A 19,349-nucleotide genomic window follows, 5' to 3' on the forward strand; every position below is an offset into this window, starting at 1 on the left:
TTTCCAAATCACTCATACGCCTTGTCTAACCATTTTACGTCAATTCTGTGTGACGTTTGGAAATAATTCACTTTTCTAAATTGCTGTTTTAAATAATTACAATTCTAATAAATTCTAAATTATTCGATTTTGTGGATTGCATTTTTTATATTTATTAATTATTTTACTGGCGCTTGAACAACAATAACATTTAGGGTTTTCACAAGTCTCATAAAGTTATAACGATTCGAAAACATAGCATTGAGAATTGTAAATATGTAAACTCATTTTTGTATGAAATCCAACAACAATTTTTTTAAACAAGTGTAAAAATTTATAATTTTACGATTTTACGATGCTTTATGACGGGTTGTGAGTACCCCAATTGTTATTTTTCGTTGAAATGCTTACAATAAATTTATATGCGCTATTGCAATTCAATTAATTAAAAACAAAAAGTGTTTTTATAAAATACAGTAAAGGCAGTGATAACAAGCGAATTGAGGATTCACTGCTAATTTGTAGCCACTAGGTTTTTTAACACCATCGGCTTATCACTAAAAATTTGAAGGGTATGCCAATGTTAATTTTAAATGGAAAAAATGCAGATTTGATTTGTGATAAGCATTCGATTTCGTACAATATGAATGGCAAACTAAAATAGATTTATTTTTATGACCATATATGTACATGCATACTTACATACATATTTACGTGCATATGTATTATACATACATTTGTATCATGAAGAGCACAGATTTTAAATGCAATTATTGATGTTTTCCTTATCAGAAGCTGGTAGTTTTACTGGTTTAAAGCGGCTAAGCAATTAAGATTTCGTTTTAATCGTTTTTGATTTTGCCTAGCTTTATCAAAACACATAATAAACATATTGCACGTTTTCTACCATTTCACAAAATTCAATTTAATTTTTAAAATAATTTCAATCTTTGCGACAGACAAAACTGCTTTCTAATTTTACATAAATATTTTTGCATTAATAAGGAAATTTAATTTTCGTATCATCAACTAAGTTAACAATAATTAAATGAGTTGACTGACACTCATTCCAAATAAAAAGCAAACACAAACATTTTTACCTACATTTACTTATACAATTTTATTTATAAGCGTTAAGCAAGCGTTCATTAGCTTAAATTGCCGCAATCTTCCTTTATTTTTAAATAATATGAAAAATTGCATACAAAATGATGTAGACATTGACCTAGCCGGCAGTCAAAAAACGAAAATTATGTATTTGTACGCATATATGTACATACAAATGTATATAAAAAATGTATATAGTATGTGTGCATGACATCTCTTGCGGTCATTATGACTTTTGGACACCGCAATACCTTCAACTCGGTTCATATACCATATATGTACAAACATACATACATACATAGGTATGTACATATGTATGTATGTGTGCGAGTGTCTTTCTTTTCGCTTAACTACTTGTCTGTCCGTTTTTTCGCTTGAATTCATTATCATATATTCAACATTTCGCTTTTCTTAATGTTGTCAACTTCTTTTTTCCAAATTTATGTGTTTGCATTTTATAGGTGTTTACATTAGAGATGTCTAATTTTTTAACTTTTTTGTTTTACTTGATTTATTTTTTATTGAATATTCAACAAATCTATAATATTCTCACAAAATTAAATGTCTCAAATATTTGAACATTATAATGATCAACGTCACGTACTGGGTCGATTTAGCATATCCGTTTTTCTGTCTGACCGTCCATCTACACGATACCCAAGAAGCTACTAATTCGTCGGAACCGTCAATATCAGACCACTATGGCTGCTATATGGACTGAACAATAAAAATCAAGTTTTGTATGGAAAACCTTTTTGAGAAGATATCTCCGCGAAATGGCATAAATTATTGTTCTAGGTAACGTTACAATCTCCGAAGCAATTCTTCAGATCGGACCACTATGGCATATTGCGGTCATATAAACCGACCAATGAAAGTCAAGATAAAGATACATATGTATATGTATGTACATAAGAAATAGTTTTCCTTTTTAAATAACATTATTTCGACTTGAAGGCTGTTTAACAAAAAATTGATATAAACAGCTTGAACAGAAAAAACTAACAAAACGTTTTCCGCTTGTTGCAAATCTTTGGCCGTTGCTATCAGCAATGCACCTGTGAAGAGTATACAATATCTTCGGTGCAGTCGAAGTTAATGTTTTTTCCTGTTTTAGTTTTGTTTTGCTTCCGCACTGTAAACCTTTTCTCTTTCGCTTCATTTAAAATATATTTTCCTACTTTTTTGCTTGGCTCTAAGCAACGTTAGCCGAAAAAAGTGTAATTGAAAAGAGATTTTGTTTGATATGACTTTCACATGCACATATTTATACATAGGAATATATGTGCATATACATACATATATGTACATATTTCCTACCTTAACATGTGTTATGCATTTTATACACGCCAACATTTGCCCTTTGCTGTAATTTGAATTATTCATTGTCGCTTTTAGCTTTTTTTCATTATTATTTGCCCATTAAATCGCATTTCCTACGCACACAAATAAGAACAAGAAAACATTGTACGCAACGCCAATAAATAAATATTTAATATTTATTAAAGACAAAAAAAAACGGTCTAATACAGCCATACTTCACCTTCCTCCTCTGATTCTAGCTACGAACGCTTAAAACCTGAATGCACATGCACTTAATAAAGTATGCACATACATACATATGTACATTCGCATTTTGTATAGTGCTCTAAGCAATTGAGGCTCCAAACGCTGTTCTGCCGCATGCACCAGCTCAACGCCTCGCTCGCCTTTATTTACCGCAATTCGTCACACAGCATCCACCGAACGCTTCAATGCTCATGTCAGTCTAACGTTATTAACACAACAAAAACAAATTAATATAAGTAAACTAGAAGTAAACATATTCTACTAACAACAACAACTGCGAACGTAACGTGCGTAAACGTAAACGAAAGCGAAAATAGAAAAATAAAATAAAATTTCAATAGACGATATACAGGCTCACACACATCTTGCTGTGGCAACATACCCAAATATTCACCTTAATCGATGCTCATCATCATCATAATACTGACAACATTATGTCTCGCCATAACAATCGTATTGTCAGCGATTTCGCGCTCGGACAACGCTAATCGTAGCAATCAAGTCGTCGTATATGGCGAGCAGCTTAGCATAAAAAGTACTTATGTTAAAGCAAATATTATATTATATAAACACATTATGTGAACGTCGGGGCAAGTACAATTGAAATAATTTTAATTTCATCTTTTTTCTGCTCTCACTTTACAGATAACAAAACATCGGGTGAGCCGCTAAAGGAACCGTCATCAAACAGCAGCAGCAACAACCACAGTGATTGTGTGAACCGCATTAAGAAAGTACAATTTTCGAATGAGAATATCACAATAGAGAATAATCATAACGACTTTGCTGACAGCGGTCAACTAAACCACAAGCATTGTAATAACCTTGAATTGAGTAGTAACAATACTGAAAGTAGCAATATCGAAATCAGCATGAGCAACGATACATCTACGGAGCGTCCCAGCTTTCTGGTAAGCTTATTCATTTGAGAAGCTAAATATTTTTTTAAGTTTTTACCCTTAAGTAACCCTTAAGCTTCGTAGACAGCATAAATTCTTTAAAGACTTCGCCTCGTTGATGTGTGACAGGACTTTGAAATGACGTTGGAAACAAGATAGCGGGCTATAACCATATTAACGGAGTACTAATCCAACTTTGAAGGACCGTAATCTTTATGCACTTGGTTAAAGTTCTATGCTACACATGTTGGTTGAATGGGCACATCCAAAAGACAGTAGATACTACAGAGCATTAGAAGGTCAAAGAATACTGAAAAATTTCAGATTGACAGCGCTTGGGTGGATTAATATTTGGCTCCGTTCCGGTTGCGTTGAACTGACTCTCGTAGGAACTGTTAACAGAGAGTGTCGAGAATTATATATGAAATATTCTGTTTAGTAGTTCAGCACTTACAAAATTAATGTTTTGGACTTTTTATTTGACGCCGTCAATTTTTTGCTGATTCTGAGCTGAGAGCTTTCATCCGATAATTTTGAGCTATGGATCCTACGGATGTTATGAATCTCTTTGTTTACTTGAAGCTCAACTCATTTATCTCCGTATAATAGACATAACATAATTTTGATCCTTTGTCGCATTTAAAAACGAAATCTTCTGCTTAAGTTTTCGATATTTGTCACTTTCCACAACGGTAGTCGGGTCTACATAACCTAAATTGAATCGTATTTACATCCAGGCACGTTCTATCTTCTCAATAGCGTAACCGCTTATGATGTTACAACAACAACAAAATATATTTTAGTCGATTACCATTGTAGTCATATGAACGATTACAAAATAGTTTGTATAAGCTTCGCAAAAATTTTCTCCACAATAGTTAAGTCTACAAAACCGAGTACGAATGCAATTCAGATTAATATGATTCTGTACCTTTACTTTTGAATCACACTGTCTACGAATACGCTTAAATATGCTTTTACTTTATGCGTAAAGAACTTTAAATTATGCTTAATTAAACATCAGTACTTGGGAACATATTAATTTGGACACAATGCAAATGCATACGACTCACTTACATCTGTATATGTAGGTATTGTACTGTTGCTGTAAGCGACAGTGCGTATAAGGAACGAAGTTCAATCGCAACGATAATGACTTGTGAATACACTAACCTAGGTACACTTAGGAAACGTTGCTGTAACAAAAAAAAAGAACAAAGTACACTTTTTAAAGTATGTATGTTCTACTCGTTTTTTACTGTCTTCTTTCATTACATTCAAATGTAATATAAATTCTACAAATTTGGACGACTTTATACGAGTATTGAAGGTTATGTAGAAATAATTTCTTCTCGCAGTCTTGTATATTTATTTTCCGATTAGGTCCCCCCTCCGTTTTTCTTTAAAATTTATACAGGGATATATGATAAAAGAAAATTTCACATGTATATTTTTTGACTCTGTGTAAATTTTGTTAATTTTACTTATCATATTTACTCACAAGCTTAATTCTTATTTTAGGTTGGAGACGAAGTCGCAGCCAATGGACTTGATGAAGTCAGCGAAGCTAGCGATGAATTCCCACAAAAAATGCAAAATGAAACTCGTCCACAAATTGATTTGATGGAACGTCGCAAACGTTTGAGGTACACACAAATGAGAATATGCCTCTATATGTATATTTTTTGTTTAATAGCATTTTTTATTTTTGAGTTGTGATATTCACAATCCTACCTTTTGTAACACTTGAGAGCCGAACTCGAATCAGTTGAAACCAAATATTTCCAAATCAAAATATTTCATTTTAAATAATAAGTTGCAAGGCAGGCGTTAGTTATAAAGGTGACCCATTTCGAGGTTTCTTCCTACTTTTTTTTTTTAAGAAAAGCACAGAAACTTCAAATTTAATATATTCGAAGGAATATTCTTTGGCTTTTTTTACGATTACCTCTTTCACGCTACACGCTATGTCTCAGATTTTCCATCCGTTAAGTCAAATTTTTGATGACTCTTTCGAGCATTTCGACTGTAATTGACGAATGACACGCCTGATGTTTTGCTCCAAGGTCCAAGGTGCCTCCAAGGGAAGTGGCGCCGTCTTGTTGAATCCAAATGTCGCTGAGATCACTAGCTTTTCCACTAAGTTTGCTGAGTCTATTTAACCATATCCGCCTATCTGACCATATACTAGTCCCTCAATTTTTGAAATATCGTTCTGAAGCTGCTCGAATATTGAAACAGTCAATATCAAGCCACTATAGTATATAGCTGCCGTATAAAGTAATCGATTAAACTTTAGTTCTTGTATGGATAACTTTTTTATTTGCGAGATATCTCCACCAAATTTGGTATAGACATTCTTACAATATCCGCACATTCAATGATTCAGTTCGGACCACTGTATCATTTCGCTGTCACACAAACTGATCAATCAAAATCATGATAAATATCTTTTTATACATTTTTAGTGCATAACAAATGCATCTGTGTAGGGTATTCGGTGCAGCCGAAGTTAACGTTTCTTCTTGTTTTCATTTCTAATATTGGTCACAAATATGTTCGCACATTTATAAAAGTAATACTAATAGTAAGTAAGAGATACTATATAATCTCCAAATGATGCTCTCTTTAACAATAATTGAATTATTATATGATCACAATATGATCTATTGCAAGCTCTCCTTGTAGAAAAATGATAACAACTTATTGATATATATGGAACAATATACATACAAATATACAAAAATACACTTTCAGCATAGAGTATTCTCTGAGAGCTTAATAATAGACCATGCACAAGAGAATATGCCGGCAAAACGCCCGGCAGTGAGTGGCCATTCGGGCGCAATCTCTGCGCCATAAAAAAAGAAACAGTACAACGGGTGTATTTAATTCACACTGTATTCCTAATACCCCACCGGCGGTTGTCATTTTTTAGTTTAGTTGTCAATATCATTTTTGCTGTCATTTTATTTGTTGTGCTATTACGCATTGACTTCCGCTAAGAAAATAAAGTAAATTCTTTAAATATATGTATGTATGTAGTGTGTGCAATGTAAATGAATGAATAAACGGGCCAGACATAAATATGCGATGGATACGTTTAGCGACCGGTTTGTTGCGGCCAATATCAAAACTGAGCAGCTACAGGTGACTACGGCAAAATGATTTTCAACATTTTATCGTTACTTAAGTGCGTACGTATGTATGTACATACATATGTAGATATGCATTTATGTATGTAGCAAGGGTGAGCGCCACAGCTGATTGGGGCTGCCACCAACTATTTACGTACATAAATGATAAAAACTTGTAGTATGTACACACAAACAGATGGGAGTGAGAATTTTTGCTGAAACGTGCACATATCGTACACGCCTGAATCGTATGTTTACCCATATTCGCATTCAACGAAATTATACACCAGTAACTGCGGTAACAATGTCAGTTACACTTGGAACGTCGTGTCGTGTGGTTTATTAACGTGTATTTACAGTAACCGCCGTGGAAAGCAACCACCTTATAGTGTATAATTGTGTTTAATTGTGGGTTCCTCGTTGTCAAGGATATTTTATCTGTGTACATACAAACATATGTATGTATGTGGTGTGTTTGAAAGTCGCAAAAGTTGAGTCGTTAGTTTTGCCGAATTCCTATGCACGCATATAACATTTATGTTAGTCGCGTTTTTAAAGTGGTTATTTGAAATGATGAAACCAAGCACTAGACGCTTTACTATCGGTGAACCAGCCGACGAGGAATCAGCTATATCAGAGCTAACTGTGCCTTCCAATGCATCAACTCCCATCATTGTTGTAGATGAGCATACGAGTGATGCGGCTAAACATGAAACGCCCGACAATCAATTGGAAAAAAACTTTTGCGCCAATTGCAACAACAACAATAATGTTGATTTTAGACGTAATTCATCGCAAATGAATTTATCCTCAACACAGAGAACGGATCTCTCCTTACTATCGCCATCGCAGGCGCAAAGGACTATAAAGTAATGCTTACATGTGTATATACATTCATATAAATATACATAACTATTACTCACTAATTGCTTGCGTGTACTTTTAAATGTGCGCACATACTACATACATATGTACTATGTATATATATATTGTACGTACCTCATACTTATTAAACTCAAATGGGTGCACTGTGTATTGAAAGTTACAAAATATAAAGGTTAAAAAAAATTATGACTTATTAAAAGCAATGAATTACTCTTAAGTGGTCGTAAAAATTGCAGTTAGGCAAAGTTCGAAAGTAATTGTTTTTATTTGCTCAAAAAATGTATGTGAAATTGTTTAGTATTGAAGCCGCAGTCTTTATTTTTAAAAGTTTTGCTAAAAATTACTAATTCTTGTATCATTTCTTATACTTGAACTTTCTTTTGATTACATTTTCTAAAAAATTAGTTATAATAATATATATTTTCCATTTTATAGCTAATAATATATTGTATTTCGCGGTTTTTGTTCATTAACTCACAAGAAATTTATTTATATTTAAAATTGCGGTTTTAGTATGATGCTGAAAAGGATATTATTCTCTATTTAATGCACAATGTTGACAGTAAGAGTTACTTTTATTAATAAAAATGTTATATTGGTAGCAACTTTTACTCATTAATTTTAGATGAAATTTTTAATTTTTTATAGATTTTTTTTCAAATAATTCATAATTTTTTTGAGTAAATTACTAATTTTAAAAGCTTTCTTTCACTAAAAATTTATTACACTTTTGTACAGCCTTCAACTTCGAGCATTTTTTAAATTCTGAATATAAACTCTGCATTGAAATCAATATATTATATAAATATAGGTTGAAATTTTGTTGGAAACATATTTTGAACCCAATTTATTATTATGTATTATACAAAATTATTTTAATTTAATTTTTTTTTTTTTTTTTTTGTAAATAAGTTTTGAAATTTTGTTTAACAATTTTATCGATAACAAAACGAACTAAATGCTTAATTCTATGGAATAAACAATTTTTTTAATTCGTCAATCACTTCGGCCATTAAGAGATACCTACACACCAAAATTACATGCTACCCTGAAGTAGGCCATTACAAACTATGCCTTATCAGTGATAACATATGTATATGTAATAATAGTTTTATGTTGTTATGATATCAAGTAAGAGAGTTGTGGTAATTGTATTTAATAAATGTTAAAAGAGTGACTAATGAAGGGAAGAGAGATTTGACGTAGATCTAGAAAAAATATTTTTAATAAGATTATTAGTGTTTTTTATTTTTTTAGAATATAAAAATAAGAAATTCTGTTTTATATGGTTTAGATTAAACACGGTTTGAAAATAAAACAATTTTTAATTTTTAGCCGGTTTTATTTCATTTCGTACGATTCAAAACTTTTTTGCTTAAATTTATTATTTGCGAAATATAACATGTCACAAAATTAGAATAAAATAAAAAAAAAAATTAAAAAAATTGTTGAAATCAATTATAAATGAAAAAAAAAATATTAATCAGATTGCTAATGAAACCGACTAACTTTTTTTTTAATAATTTACTTTATGAATCAAATATAAAAAAGTATATATACTATTGTACATACATACATATATGAATTAAAAAAATAATATCTTTGAAGGGGAAAAAAGATGGGTGTTTTTTGAAAAAAAATATTAATCAGCTATCTTAACCTAACATTACCCTAACCTGTACAAACAATATTGTTTTAATATGTTTTTAAAAAATTGAATTCCTTTCAAAACTAATGTCCCCCCAACTGAATTCTAAAACATTATATTTTTTTAAACCAAATTTGCTTACCATCATCACACTGTCACTGCCGCTTGCCATTTACGTCGGAAGACATTAATGACCAAACGCAGATTACGAAGCCATCACATAGCCTTATTTGTTTTAATTTTTTTTTTTTTTTTGCTATCCCACATAATTTTGACAACAAAATAAAGTTGATGCCGAATATTTGTGACTCGATTTCTATTCTCCACTCGCTCTCTTTTACAAAGCTTAAATATCAACAAACTGGTTAGCTATGCATGTATGTACATATGTAAATGCAGAAGTACATATGTATGTAGGCATTTATGAGCTTTCTGGGTTTTATTTAATTTTACAGTATTCTTTTCATATTCAATTTGCACCATCGCGGCCGAGCGTATGGCGAGAGAAACTGGTCTCTGATTTTTTGCCGTGATCTTGTGGAAAAAAATATTTTACACTCTGCTTTTAAACGAATAAATTCAAAAAAAAAAGTGGTGCAGTGCATTTTTGGGACGAGCCAATTGGTTGTTTACACTTGCGTTTTCAGTTTCCTTTTTGACTTGTTGCCATTCACACTAGTAGTTTGGCTAAGTTAGAAATTCGGTCAAAATGCATAATCATCATCTGTCTTTCGGTTTTAGGCCGAGCATGTCGCGTGGCACTGGTCTGGGGCAGGATCGATATCAGGACCGCGATTTTCACATTGCCACACCGGAAGAGTTTGTCAAGAAGTTTGGTGGTACGCGTGTCATTAATCGTGTGCTAATCGCGAATAACGGTATTGCCGCTGTGAAATGTATGCGCTCGATACGTCGTTGGTCCTATGAGATGTTCAAAAATGAACGTGCTGTCCGATTTGTGGTAATGGTCACACCAGAGGATCTTAAAGCCAATGCTGAGTACATCAAGATGGCCGATCATTATGTGCCCGTACCTGGTGGAGCAAATAACAACAACTATGCCAATGTTGAGCTGATCGTCGATATTGCACTTCGGACTCAAGTTCAGGTGAGTGAAGGCACTTGTAAAGCATATTAACTATATTTCATAATGTCGTACGATCGATTAGCGCGCATTTTCATGGTTATTCGTTTAAGGCAAAAAAAAAATAAAACTCACAAACAAACAACAATAATTAAATACGAAACTGCGTAAAGCTCACATAACAAAACCGGTTTTCAGTGTAAACAAGATGGGAAGCTGCATTTTGTTTATCTTTATTCACTGCTCGCATCGTGTAAGACTGACTTCACTGTCAATGTTAACGTGCTCAATTTATCAATAAACGATGTCATCAATACGACGTTAATTTGACTACTTTCTTGCAGGCTGTCTGGGCTGGTTGGGGACATGCTTCGGAGAACCCGAAATTGCCCGAGTTGTTGAATAAGCAGGGTCTGGTCTTTTTGGGTCCACCGGATCGTGCTATGTGGGCGCTGGGTGATAAGGTTGCCTCCTCGATTGTCGCACAAACAGCTGATATACCCACCCTGTCGTGGTCGGGTACCGGACTGAAGGCGCATTACAATGGCAAGAAAATTAAGATTTCGAGTGAATTGTTTCAACGCGGTTGTGTCAGTAACGCCGAAGAGGGTCTGATAGCAGCAAAAAAAATTGGTAAGCGAAAGTTTTATGAAAAACTTAAAATAATTTTTCCCAAAATTCATTAAAATTAACACTGTTGTTATTATTAACTTTTTCCTACAGGCTTCCCGGTTATGGTTAAAGCATCCGAAGGTGGTGGCGGTAAAGGTATTCGTCGTGTCGACAGCGAAGCCGAATTTCCAGCGCTCTTCCGTCAAGTGCAGGCCGAAGTTCCCGGTTCACCCATATTCGTAATGAAGCTGGCACGCGGCGCACGACATCTGGAGGTGCAATTGCTTGCTGATCAGTATGGCAATGCGATAAGTTTGTTCGGACGTGATTGTTCGATACAGCGTCGTCATCAGAAGATCATTGAAGAAGCGCCAGCGATTGTGGCACAACCCGAAGTGTTTGAGGATATGGAGAAAGCCGCTGTACGTCTCGCAAAAATGGTGGGCTATGTAAGCGCCGGTACGGTGGAGTATTTGTATGACTCAGATGGCCAATACTTTTTCCTTGAATTGAATCCGCGTCTACAAGTGGAGCACCCTTGCACAGAAATGGTAGCAGATGTGAATTTGCCTGCCGCCCAGTTGCAAATTGGTATGGGTATACCGTTATATCGTTTGAAAGATATTCGTCTCTTATATGGCGAATCGCCGTGGGGCTCTTCGGTTATTGATTTCGAAAATCCTGAGAATAAACCACAACCATCCGGACATGTAATTGCTGCACGTATCACATCGGAAAATCCAGACGAAGGTTTCAAGCCCAGCTCAGGCACAGTGCAGGAATTGAATTTCCGTTCGAGTAAAAATGTATGGGGTTACTTCAGTGTTGCTGCTTCGGGTGGCTTGCATGAATATGCCGATTCTCAGTTTGGTCATTGTTTCTCTTGGGGAGAAAATCGTCAGCAGGCGCGTGAAAATCTAGTCATTGCGCTGAAGGAACTTTCGATTCGTGGCGATTTCCGCACAACCGTTGAATATCTGATAACACTGTTAGAGACTAACAGCTTCTTGGATAACACCATTGATACTGCTTGGTTGGATGCTTTGATTGCGGAACGTGTACAATCGGAGAAACCCGATATTCTATTGGGTGTCGTCTGCGGTGCATTACATATCGCGGATCGCCAGATCAGCGAAGCATTCTCCAGCTTTCAGACATCACTCGAGAAGGGTCAGATACAAGCCGCCAATACTCTGACAAATGTAATCGATGTAGAGCTGATAAACGAGGGTATGCGGTACAAGGTGCAGGCCGCCAAAAGTGGTGCAAACTCTTACTTCCTACTCATGAATAACTCTTTCAAAGAAGTGGAAATACATCGTTTGTCTGATGGTGGGCTCTTAATATCATTAGAAGGTGCCTCTTATACCACTTACATGAAAGAGGAAGTAGACCGTTATCGTGTGGTAATCGGTAATCAAACTTGTGTCTTTGAGAAAGAAAACGATCCCTCACTATTGCGCAGTCCATCTGCTGGCAAGTTGATTAATTTGTTGATTGAAGATGGCGCACACGTTGCTAAAGGACAAGCCTACGCCGAAATTGAGGTTATGAAAATGGTTATGACACTCACGTCCCAAGAAGCGGGCACAGTTTCATTCTTACGTCGCCCCGGTGCAGTGCTCGATGCTGGCTCACTTTTAGGCCATTTGGAATTAGATGATCCCTCATTGGTAACTAAAGCACAACCCTACAAGAATCCCTTCCCACTATCTGAGAATCCACAAGTGCCTGAGAAGCTGAATCGTGCACACAACTTGTACAAATCCATTTTGGAAAATACCTTGGCCGGTTACTGTCTACCCGAACCATATAATGCACAACGTTTGCGCGATGTTATTGAAAAGTTCATGACCAGCTTGCGTGATGCTTCATTGCCCCTGCTCGAACTGCAAGAGGTGATCGCCTCCATTTCGGGCCGCATACCTGTGTCTGTGGAGAAGAAAATACGCAAGCTAATGACTCTGTATGAGCGTAACATCACCAGTGTGCTTGCCCAATTCCCCTCGCAACAAATTGCCGCAGTCATTGATAGTCATGCTGCTACATTGCAAAAGCGCACTGATCGCGATGTCTTTTTCCTCACCACGCAGAGTATTGTACAGCTGGTGCAACGCTATCGCAACGGTATCAGGGGGCGCATGAAGGCCGTCGTACATGAATTATTGCGTCAATACTATGAAGTAGAGTCGCAGTTCCAACATGGTCACTATGATAAATGTGTCGCTTTGGTGCGTGAGAACAGCAAGGATGATATGCAGAAGGTCGTGAACACTATATTTTCGCATGCGCAAGTCTCGAAGAAGAATCTACTAGTCACACTGCTGATCGATCATCTGTGGTCATTTGAACCGGGTCTAACTGATGAGCTGGCAAATACGCTGAGCGAATTGACTTCGTTAAATCGTGCCGAACACTCACGCGTCGCATTGCGTTGTCGCCAAGTACTAATTGCCGCCCATCAACCCGCCTATGAACTGCGTCACAATCAAATGGAATCGATTTTCTTATCCGCAGTCGATATGTACGGACATGACTTCCATCCGGAGAATCTGCAACGCCTGATATTGTCCGAAACATCGATATTTGATATCTTACACGACTTCTTCTATCACACGAATCGTCAAGTCTGCAATGCTGCTTTGGAGGTGTACGTGAGACGTGCCTACACTTCATACGAACTCACCTGCTTGCAGCACTTGGAGTTGTCTGGCGGTTTGCCGTTGGTGCACTTCCAATTTTTGCTACCCACCGCACATCCAAATAGGTATGTACGCAAAATTATCACTAACTTAATTAAAGTATTGCAATAAAAATATAAATTTCATATCGTTGTGCAGACTCTTCCCACGCATGCTGCAAGATGGCGAAGCTCGTGAAAAGCTACTCGGCTCTTCGTTCATGCGTACCGGTTGCATGGCAGCCTTCGATTCTTTTGATCACTTCGAAATGCACTCGGATGAAATTTTGGATCTGTTGGAGGACTATGCCTCACCTGCCTTTGTTAGCGCAAAGGTAATATAAAATCCCTATTTTGCTACAAAATGCATCACTTACTTTCATTGTGCTCTGGCTTGATTATCCGCAGATTTTAGAAGCTGTTGATGCCGTTGATTCCATTTCTGACGGCCGTCTAAGCACATCCATCAATGTCTCGCTTTCCGATCCCATTACACGCGCCAACGCTGTGGAAGAGGCAAAATCTACCGAGCCCATTCACATTATTAGTGTTGCCGTACGTGATAACGGTGATATGGATGATTTGCAAATGGCGCACATATTTGGAAATTTCTGTAAAGAGCACCGTGATGAGCTATTCCAGCGCCGCATTCGTCGCATAACATTTGCCGCTTTGAAAAAGTAATTAAATATTCACCTAAATTATATATAAACTGAATAATTTCATAAATGCACACATTTATAGACGCCAATTCCCGAAATTCTTCACCTACCGTGCCCGCGACAATTTCGAAGAGGATAGAATATACCGTCACTTGGAGCCCGCTTGTGCCTTCCAACTCGAACTGAATCGTATGAAATCGTATCAATTGGAAGCATTGCCAACTGCAAATCAAAAAATGCATCTCTATTTGGGCAGAGCAAAGGGGTCGAAGAGCCAAGAGGTCACCGATTACCGTTTCTTCATACGTTCCATTATACGACATTCGGATCTGATCACCAAGGTAGATTTCAAATAGTTTAAATAAATGTTTTTCCGCCATTAAACCCTGCTTTATCTGCTATTTTCATTTAGGAAGCATCGTTTGAATATTTACAAAACGAAGGTGAGCGTGTTTTGCTCGAATCAATGGACGAACTCGAAGTGGCGTTCTCACACCCGCACGCTAAACGCACCGATTGCAATCATATTTTCCTCAATTTCGTGCCAACCGTTATAATGGATCCGGCGAAAATCGAGGAATCCGTTACAAAAATGATCATGCGCTACGGGCCACGTCTTTGGAAACTACGCGTACTGCAAGCTGAGCTGAAAATGTTGATCAGACAATCACCGCAATCACCAACACAAGCCATACGCTTGTGTATTGCCAATGACTCGGGTTACTTCTTAGACATTGCCATGTACACTGAGGTCACCGATCCAGAGACGGGCATTGTAAGTACCTCGCATATAGTTTGAAGCTTGACTTTGTAAATAGTAAAGAAATTTCACACTTTTGTATTAGATCAAGTTCAAGGCTTACGGCGAAAAGCAAGGATCACTACACGGTCATCCGATTTCTACACCGTACATGACCAAAGATTTTCTGCAACAAAAACGCTTCCAGGCGCAACAGAATGGCACAACATATGTGTATGACATACCCGATATGTTCCGCCAAATGACCGAGCGCCATTGGAAGGAATACTCAAAGGCACGTCCCACTGTGGATATCAGAATCCCGGATAAAATTTTGATTGAATGCATGGAACTGGTATTGGATGATGATAATCTCGTTGAGATGCAGCGCCTACCAGGCGAAAACAATGTGAGCATTTCACCATCATTTTCACTATAATCTCAATAACCTAACATTCCCCAATTACCTTTGCAACGCAGTGCGGCATGGTTGCCTGGCGTATTGTACTGGCCACACCCGAGTACCCAGAGGGCCGTGAAATTATTGTGATAGCCAATGACTTGACATATTTTATGGGCTCTTTCGGCATCAAAGAAGATATACTCTTCAATAAGGCATCGCAATTAGCACGCAGCAGAAGAGTGCCAAGGGTAAATTTGCGCTTCTACTCATAACATCTTCCTGCTCTATTATATGCTCCGCTAACATTTCAGATTTACATTTCGGTGAACAGTGGCGCACGCATCGGTTTAGCCGAAGAGGTGAAATCGTTGTTTAGAGTGGCATGGGAAGATCCCGAAGAGCCCGACAAGGGTTTCAAATATCTCTATCTATCCACAGAGGATTATAGTAAAATCGCCAATTTGAATTCGGTACGCGCCATACTGATCGAAGATGAGGGTGAACCGCGCTATAAAATTACCGACATTATCGGCAAGGAGGACGGTTTGGGTGTGGAAAACTTGCGCCATGCCGGTTTGATTGCCGGTGAGACATCGCAGGCGTATAATGAAATTGTCACAATGTCTTTGGTGACGTGCCGTACCATTGGTATCGGTTCGTATTTGGTGCGCTTGGGTCAACGTGTCATACAAATTGATAACTCGCACATTATACTGACTGGTTATGCCGCGCTCAATAAGGTGTGAAAGCTTTCTGATTTTCTAATACTTTTAATTCATGTTATTTTATTTAACAGTTGCTTGGTCGCAAAGTGTACGCTTCCAACAATCAATTGGGTGGTGTGCAAATCATGTACAACAACGGTGTCACACATAAGACTGAAGGTGTGTTTCCAGAATTTGTTGTTTATATTTTTCGCTTTTGTTTTTATATCGAAATTTAACGCAAATTATTTACCGTTAACAGCCATGGATCTCGACGGTGTGTATACGCTTCTTCAATGGCTTTCATACATTCCAGCATACATCGGTTGTGATTTGCCGATTGTATTGCCAAACGATCGCATTGATCGCTCTGTAGATTTTATGCCAACGAAATCGCCATATGACCCCAGATGGATGTTAGCCGGACGCGTGAATCCAGGTAATTATTGATTGTGTTATTTTGAAGGTTATGTGTTGTGTTAGTTTTCTCAATTATGTTTGGATTGAATCATTGACACCCAAAAAACAAAATTTTAGTTGTGTCCGAACTTATAATTAATTACTTCTTATTATAATTTTTTTTTTTTTGGTATGAAAATTACATTTAAAAAATTTTCCATTTGTTCAATTGTCTAGTTAATCCCAACGAATGGGAGAATGGCTTCTTCGATCGTGACAGTTGGGCTGAAATTATGCCGACCTGGGCGAAAACGGTTGTAACTGGACGCGCCCGCTTGGGTGGTGTACCGGTTGGTGTTATTGCTGTTGAAACTCGTACGGTTGAGGTGGAACTACCAGCCGATCCCGCTAATTTAGACTCTGAAGCCAAAGTAAGCATTTCGACGCTTGCAAGAAAGATGCGATACGATTTTAACTAAAACCACATTTCAGACACTTCAACAAGCCGGACAAGTCTGGTATCCAGATTCTTCATATAAGACAGCGCAGGCCATTAAAGATTTCGGACGCGAAGAGCTGCCATTGGTTATATTTGCTAATTGGCGTGGTTTCTCCGGCGGCATGAAGGACATGTACGAGCAAGTGCTTAAATTCGGCGCATACATTGTGGATGGCTTGCGTGAATACAAAAAACCGGTCATCATCTACCTACCACCAAATGCAGAATTGCGTGGTGGTGCCTGGGCCGTCTTGGATTCACTGATTAATCCACGTTATATGGAAACCTATGCAGATCCAGAGGCACGTGGTGGTATTTTGGAGCCGGAGGGCTTAGTCGAAATCAAGTACAAAGAGAAGGATTTGTTAAAGACAATTCATCGCTTGGATACAACAACCATTGCGGTGAGTTGGCGCCATAAACGGTTTTGTGTGTAAACATATGCTAAAACTTATTGATTTTTTTGTATTTTATTTGCAGCTCAAAAAAGAGTTAGAAGAATTAATCTCTACCGGCGATAAAATCAAAGCCGCCGTGGTTGAGGAAAAACTAAAGACACGCATCTCACAATTGACGCACGTTTATCACACGGTAGCTGTGCACTTTGCCGATCTGCATGACACGCCCGAACGTATGCTGGAAAAGGAATGTATCAGCGAAATTATACCGTGGCGCGATTCTAGACGTCTGCTACATTGGCGCTTGCGGCGCTTGCTGCTCGAGGATGCTTACATAAAGAAAATAATGAAGGCGCAAGAGAGCCTTTCGGTGGGTCAAGCCAAACAAATGTTGCGTCGCTGGTTGGTGGAAGATCGTGGTGCCATGGATGTAAGTGCAAACGCAAAAACTGTGAAATTAATTTTTATTAATGGTAATTATTCTCCAACTAGGCGTATATCTGGGATAAAAACGAAGAGATGGTGCATTGGTATGAGGAACAGAAACGGCCAGACTCTGTGGTCACGAAGAATATAAACGCTGTGAAACAGAATGCGGTAATCTCGAAAATCACCGAAATGCTTGAGGTATTTTCTTTTTACATTGTAGCTCATAGTATTTTCCATATGTTTACACTTGCTTTTAAATTATTTCAGGATTGCCCGGATGTCTCATTAGATGCTGTTGTAAGCATATGCCAAGGCCTCACGCCTATGAATCGCGGTGCTGTGGTGCGCACATTAACACAATTGGAGTTGAATGAGGAGACGACAGCATCAAATACGCAGGGATGATATCGCGCATATTAATTCATATGCGTATTTGTTTGTATATCAGACATGCGTTAATAATGTATTAACATTCAAATCGTTTGTGTGGCCAAATACATGCGTACATACATACTCTACTCATCATCCACAACTTCAACACGCAACGAAGTTTAGTCTCTTACGTAGCAATACGGTACTGTAAATACTTAGATAAGCGTACATAAAATGAGCGACCAACGTCTCGCTATAGCTTCGTCCTACACACTTCATATGCGCTTTGTTAATGCAAATTGTTTGTTTTTCTCTAATTTAGTTTATTATTATGTACAATACATTGGCTTTATTAAATACTGATTTATTTAATATAAAACGTACATATGTATCTACGGCTTGTTTATGTGCTCTTTTACTCTTCCTATTTGTAAGCAAAATAAATACTAAAAAATAACTGAAAGTAATAATCCGAATGGCAGCACAATACTATATGACTAGTTACAATTTACATTATATACGTAAAATAATACATAAAGAGGGGTGTACAAACCATGTTTGATATTTAGTTTAGTACAGTGTATCTTATAGCATACTTTTTTTTTGAATTGTTAAAAATGTACAAAAAATTATGAAAAATAATTAGAAAGATACCCTTAATATAGTAAATAGAAAACTTTTCAAATGCATACATACTATATTTAGTTGTATAACAATTGTGAATTAACGAACAAAGTGGATGTTAACTATTGTAAAATAAAATAAAGCAAGTTTTAAATTATCCACAGACACTAAAATTATGTCAAGCCTAAGGCTAATTACTACATAATAAATGGAAATATAAATTAGTAAATAAATATATTGGCATTGAATTTTTTGAGTATAACTCATTCTGAAAAAGTAACCGGCCAACGGTTTGCATCCAATGGGAAATATTTTTCCAGTTCTTTAGGCCACGTTCTTTGATATAAACAAACAATTAGTCAAATTACGGTTACTTAACAAATAAACAAAAACTGATATGAAAATTTGTGTCTTAATTTGTAACCGTCCGTTTGAATGACAGTTTATATGCTACAGTAGCTATATGCTATAGTAGTCCGATCCAAATGATATGTTTGGTAATTGTAGCTTTGCGGCACTT

The 19,349-nt window shown here is 36.8% G+C and overlaps 1 protein-coding gene across 2 annotated transcripts; it reads left to right on the plus strand.

Moving 5' to 3' along the window:
- The first annotated feature begins 2,999 nt into the window (after positions 1-2,999).
- LOC120772731 (acetyl-CoA carboxylase) lies at positions 3,000-19,077 on the plus strand. 2 transcript variants are annotated; one of them, XM_040101492.1, is made up of 20 exons: positions 3,000-3,190; positions 3,301-3,566; positions 5,076-5,200; positions 9,966-10,332; positions 10,653-10,941; positions 11,032-13,687; positions 13,761-13,935; positions 14,009-14,280; positions 14,345-14,603; positions 14,675-15,037; positions 15,108-15,410; positions 15,482-15,652; positions 15,716-16,144; positions 16,201-16,288; positions 16,371-16,547; positions 16,745-16,938; positions 17,000-17,410; positions 17,487-17,834; positions 17,897-18,031; positions 18,101-19,077. In XM_040101492.1, exons 1-20 carry the CDS (start codon positions 3,058-3,060, stop codon positions 18,236-18,238), a joined length of 7,299 nt encoding a protein of 2,432 aa, XP_039957426.1. In that variant the 5' UTR covers positions 3,000-3,057; the 3' UTR covers positions 18,239-19,077. The 2 variants fall into 2 exon arrangements, with proteins under 2 accessions (XP_039957426.1, XP_039957427.1); XM_040101493.1 differs by lacking the exons at positions 3,000-3,190; positions 3,301-3,566; positions 5,076-5,200 and adding an exon at positions 7,060-7,560.
- The last annotated feature ends 272 nt before the right edge of the window (positions 19,078-19,349 follow it).

Source organism: Bactrocera tryoni, chromosome 3 (genome assembly GCF_016617805.1).
Source record: "Bactrocera tryoni isolate S06 chromosome 3, CSIRO_BtryS06_freeze2, whole genome shotgun sequence".
In the NCBI taxonomy this organism is placed as follows: domain Eukaryota; kingdom Metazoa; phylum Arthropoda; class Insecta; order Diptera; family Tephritidae; genus Bactrocera; species Bactrocera tryoni.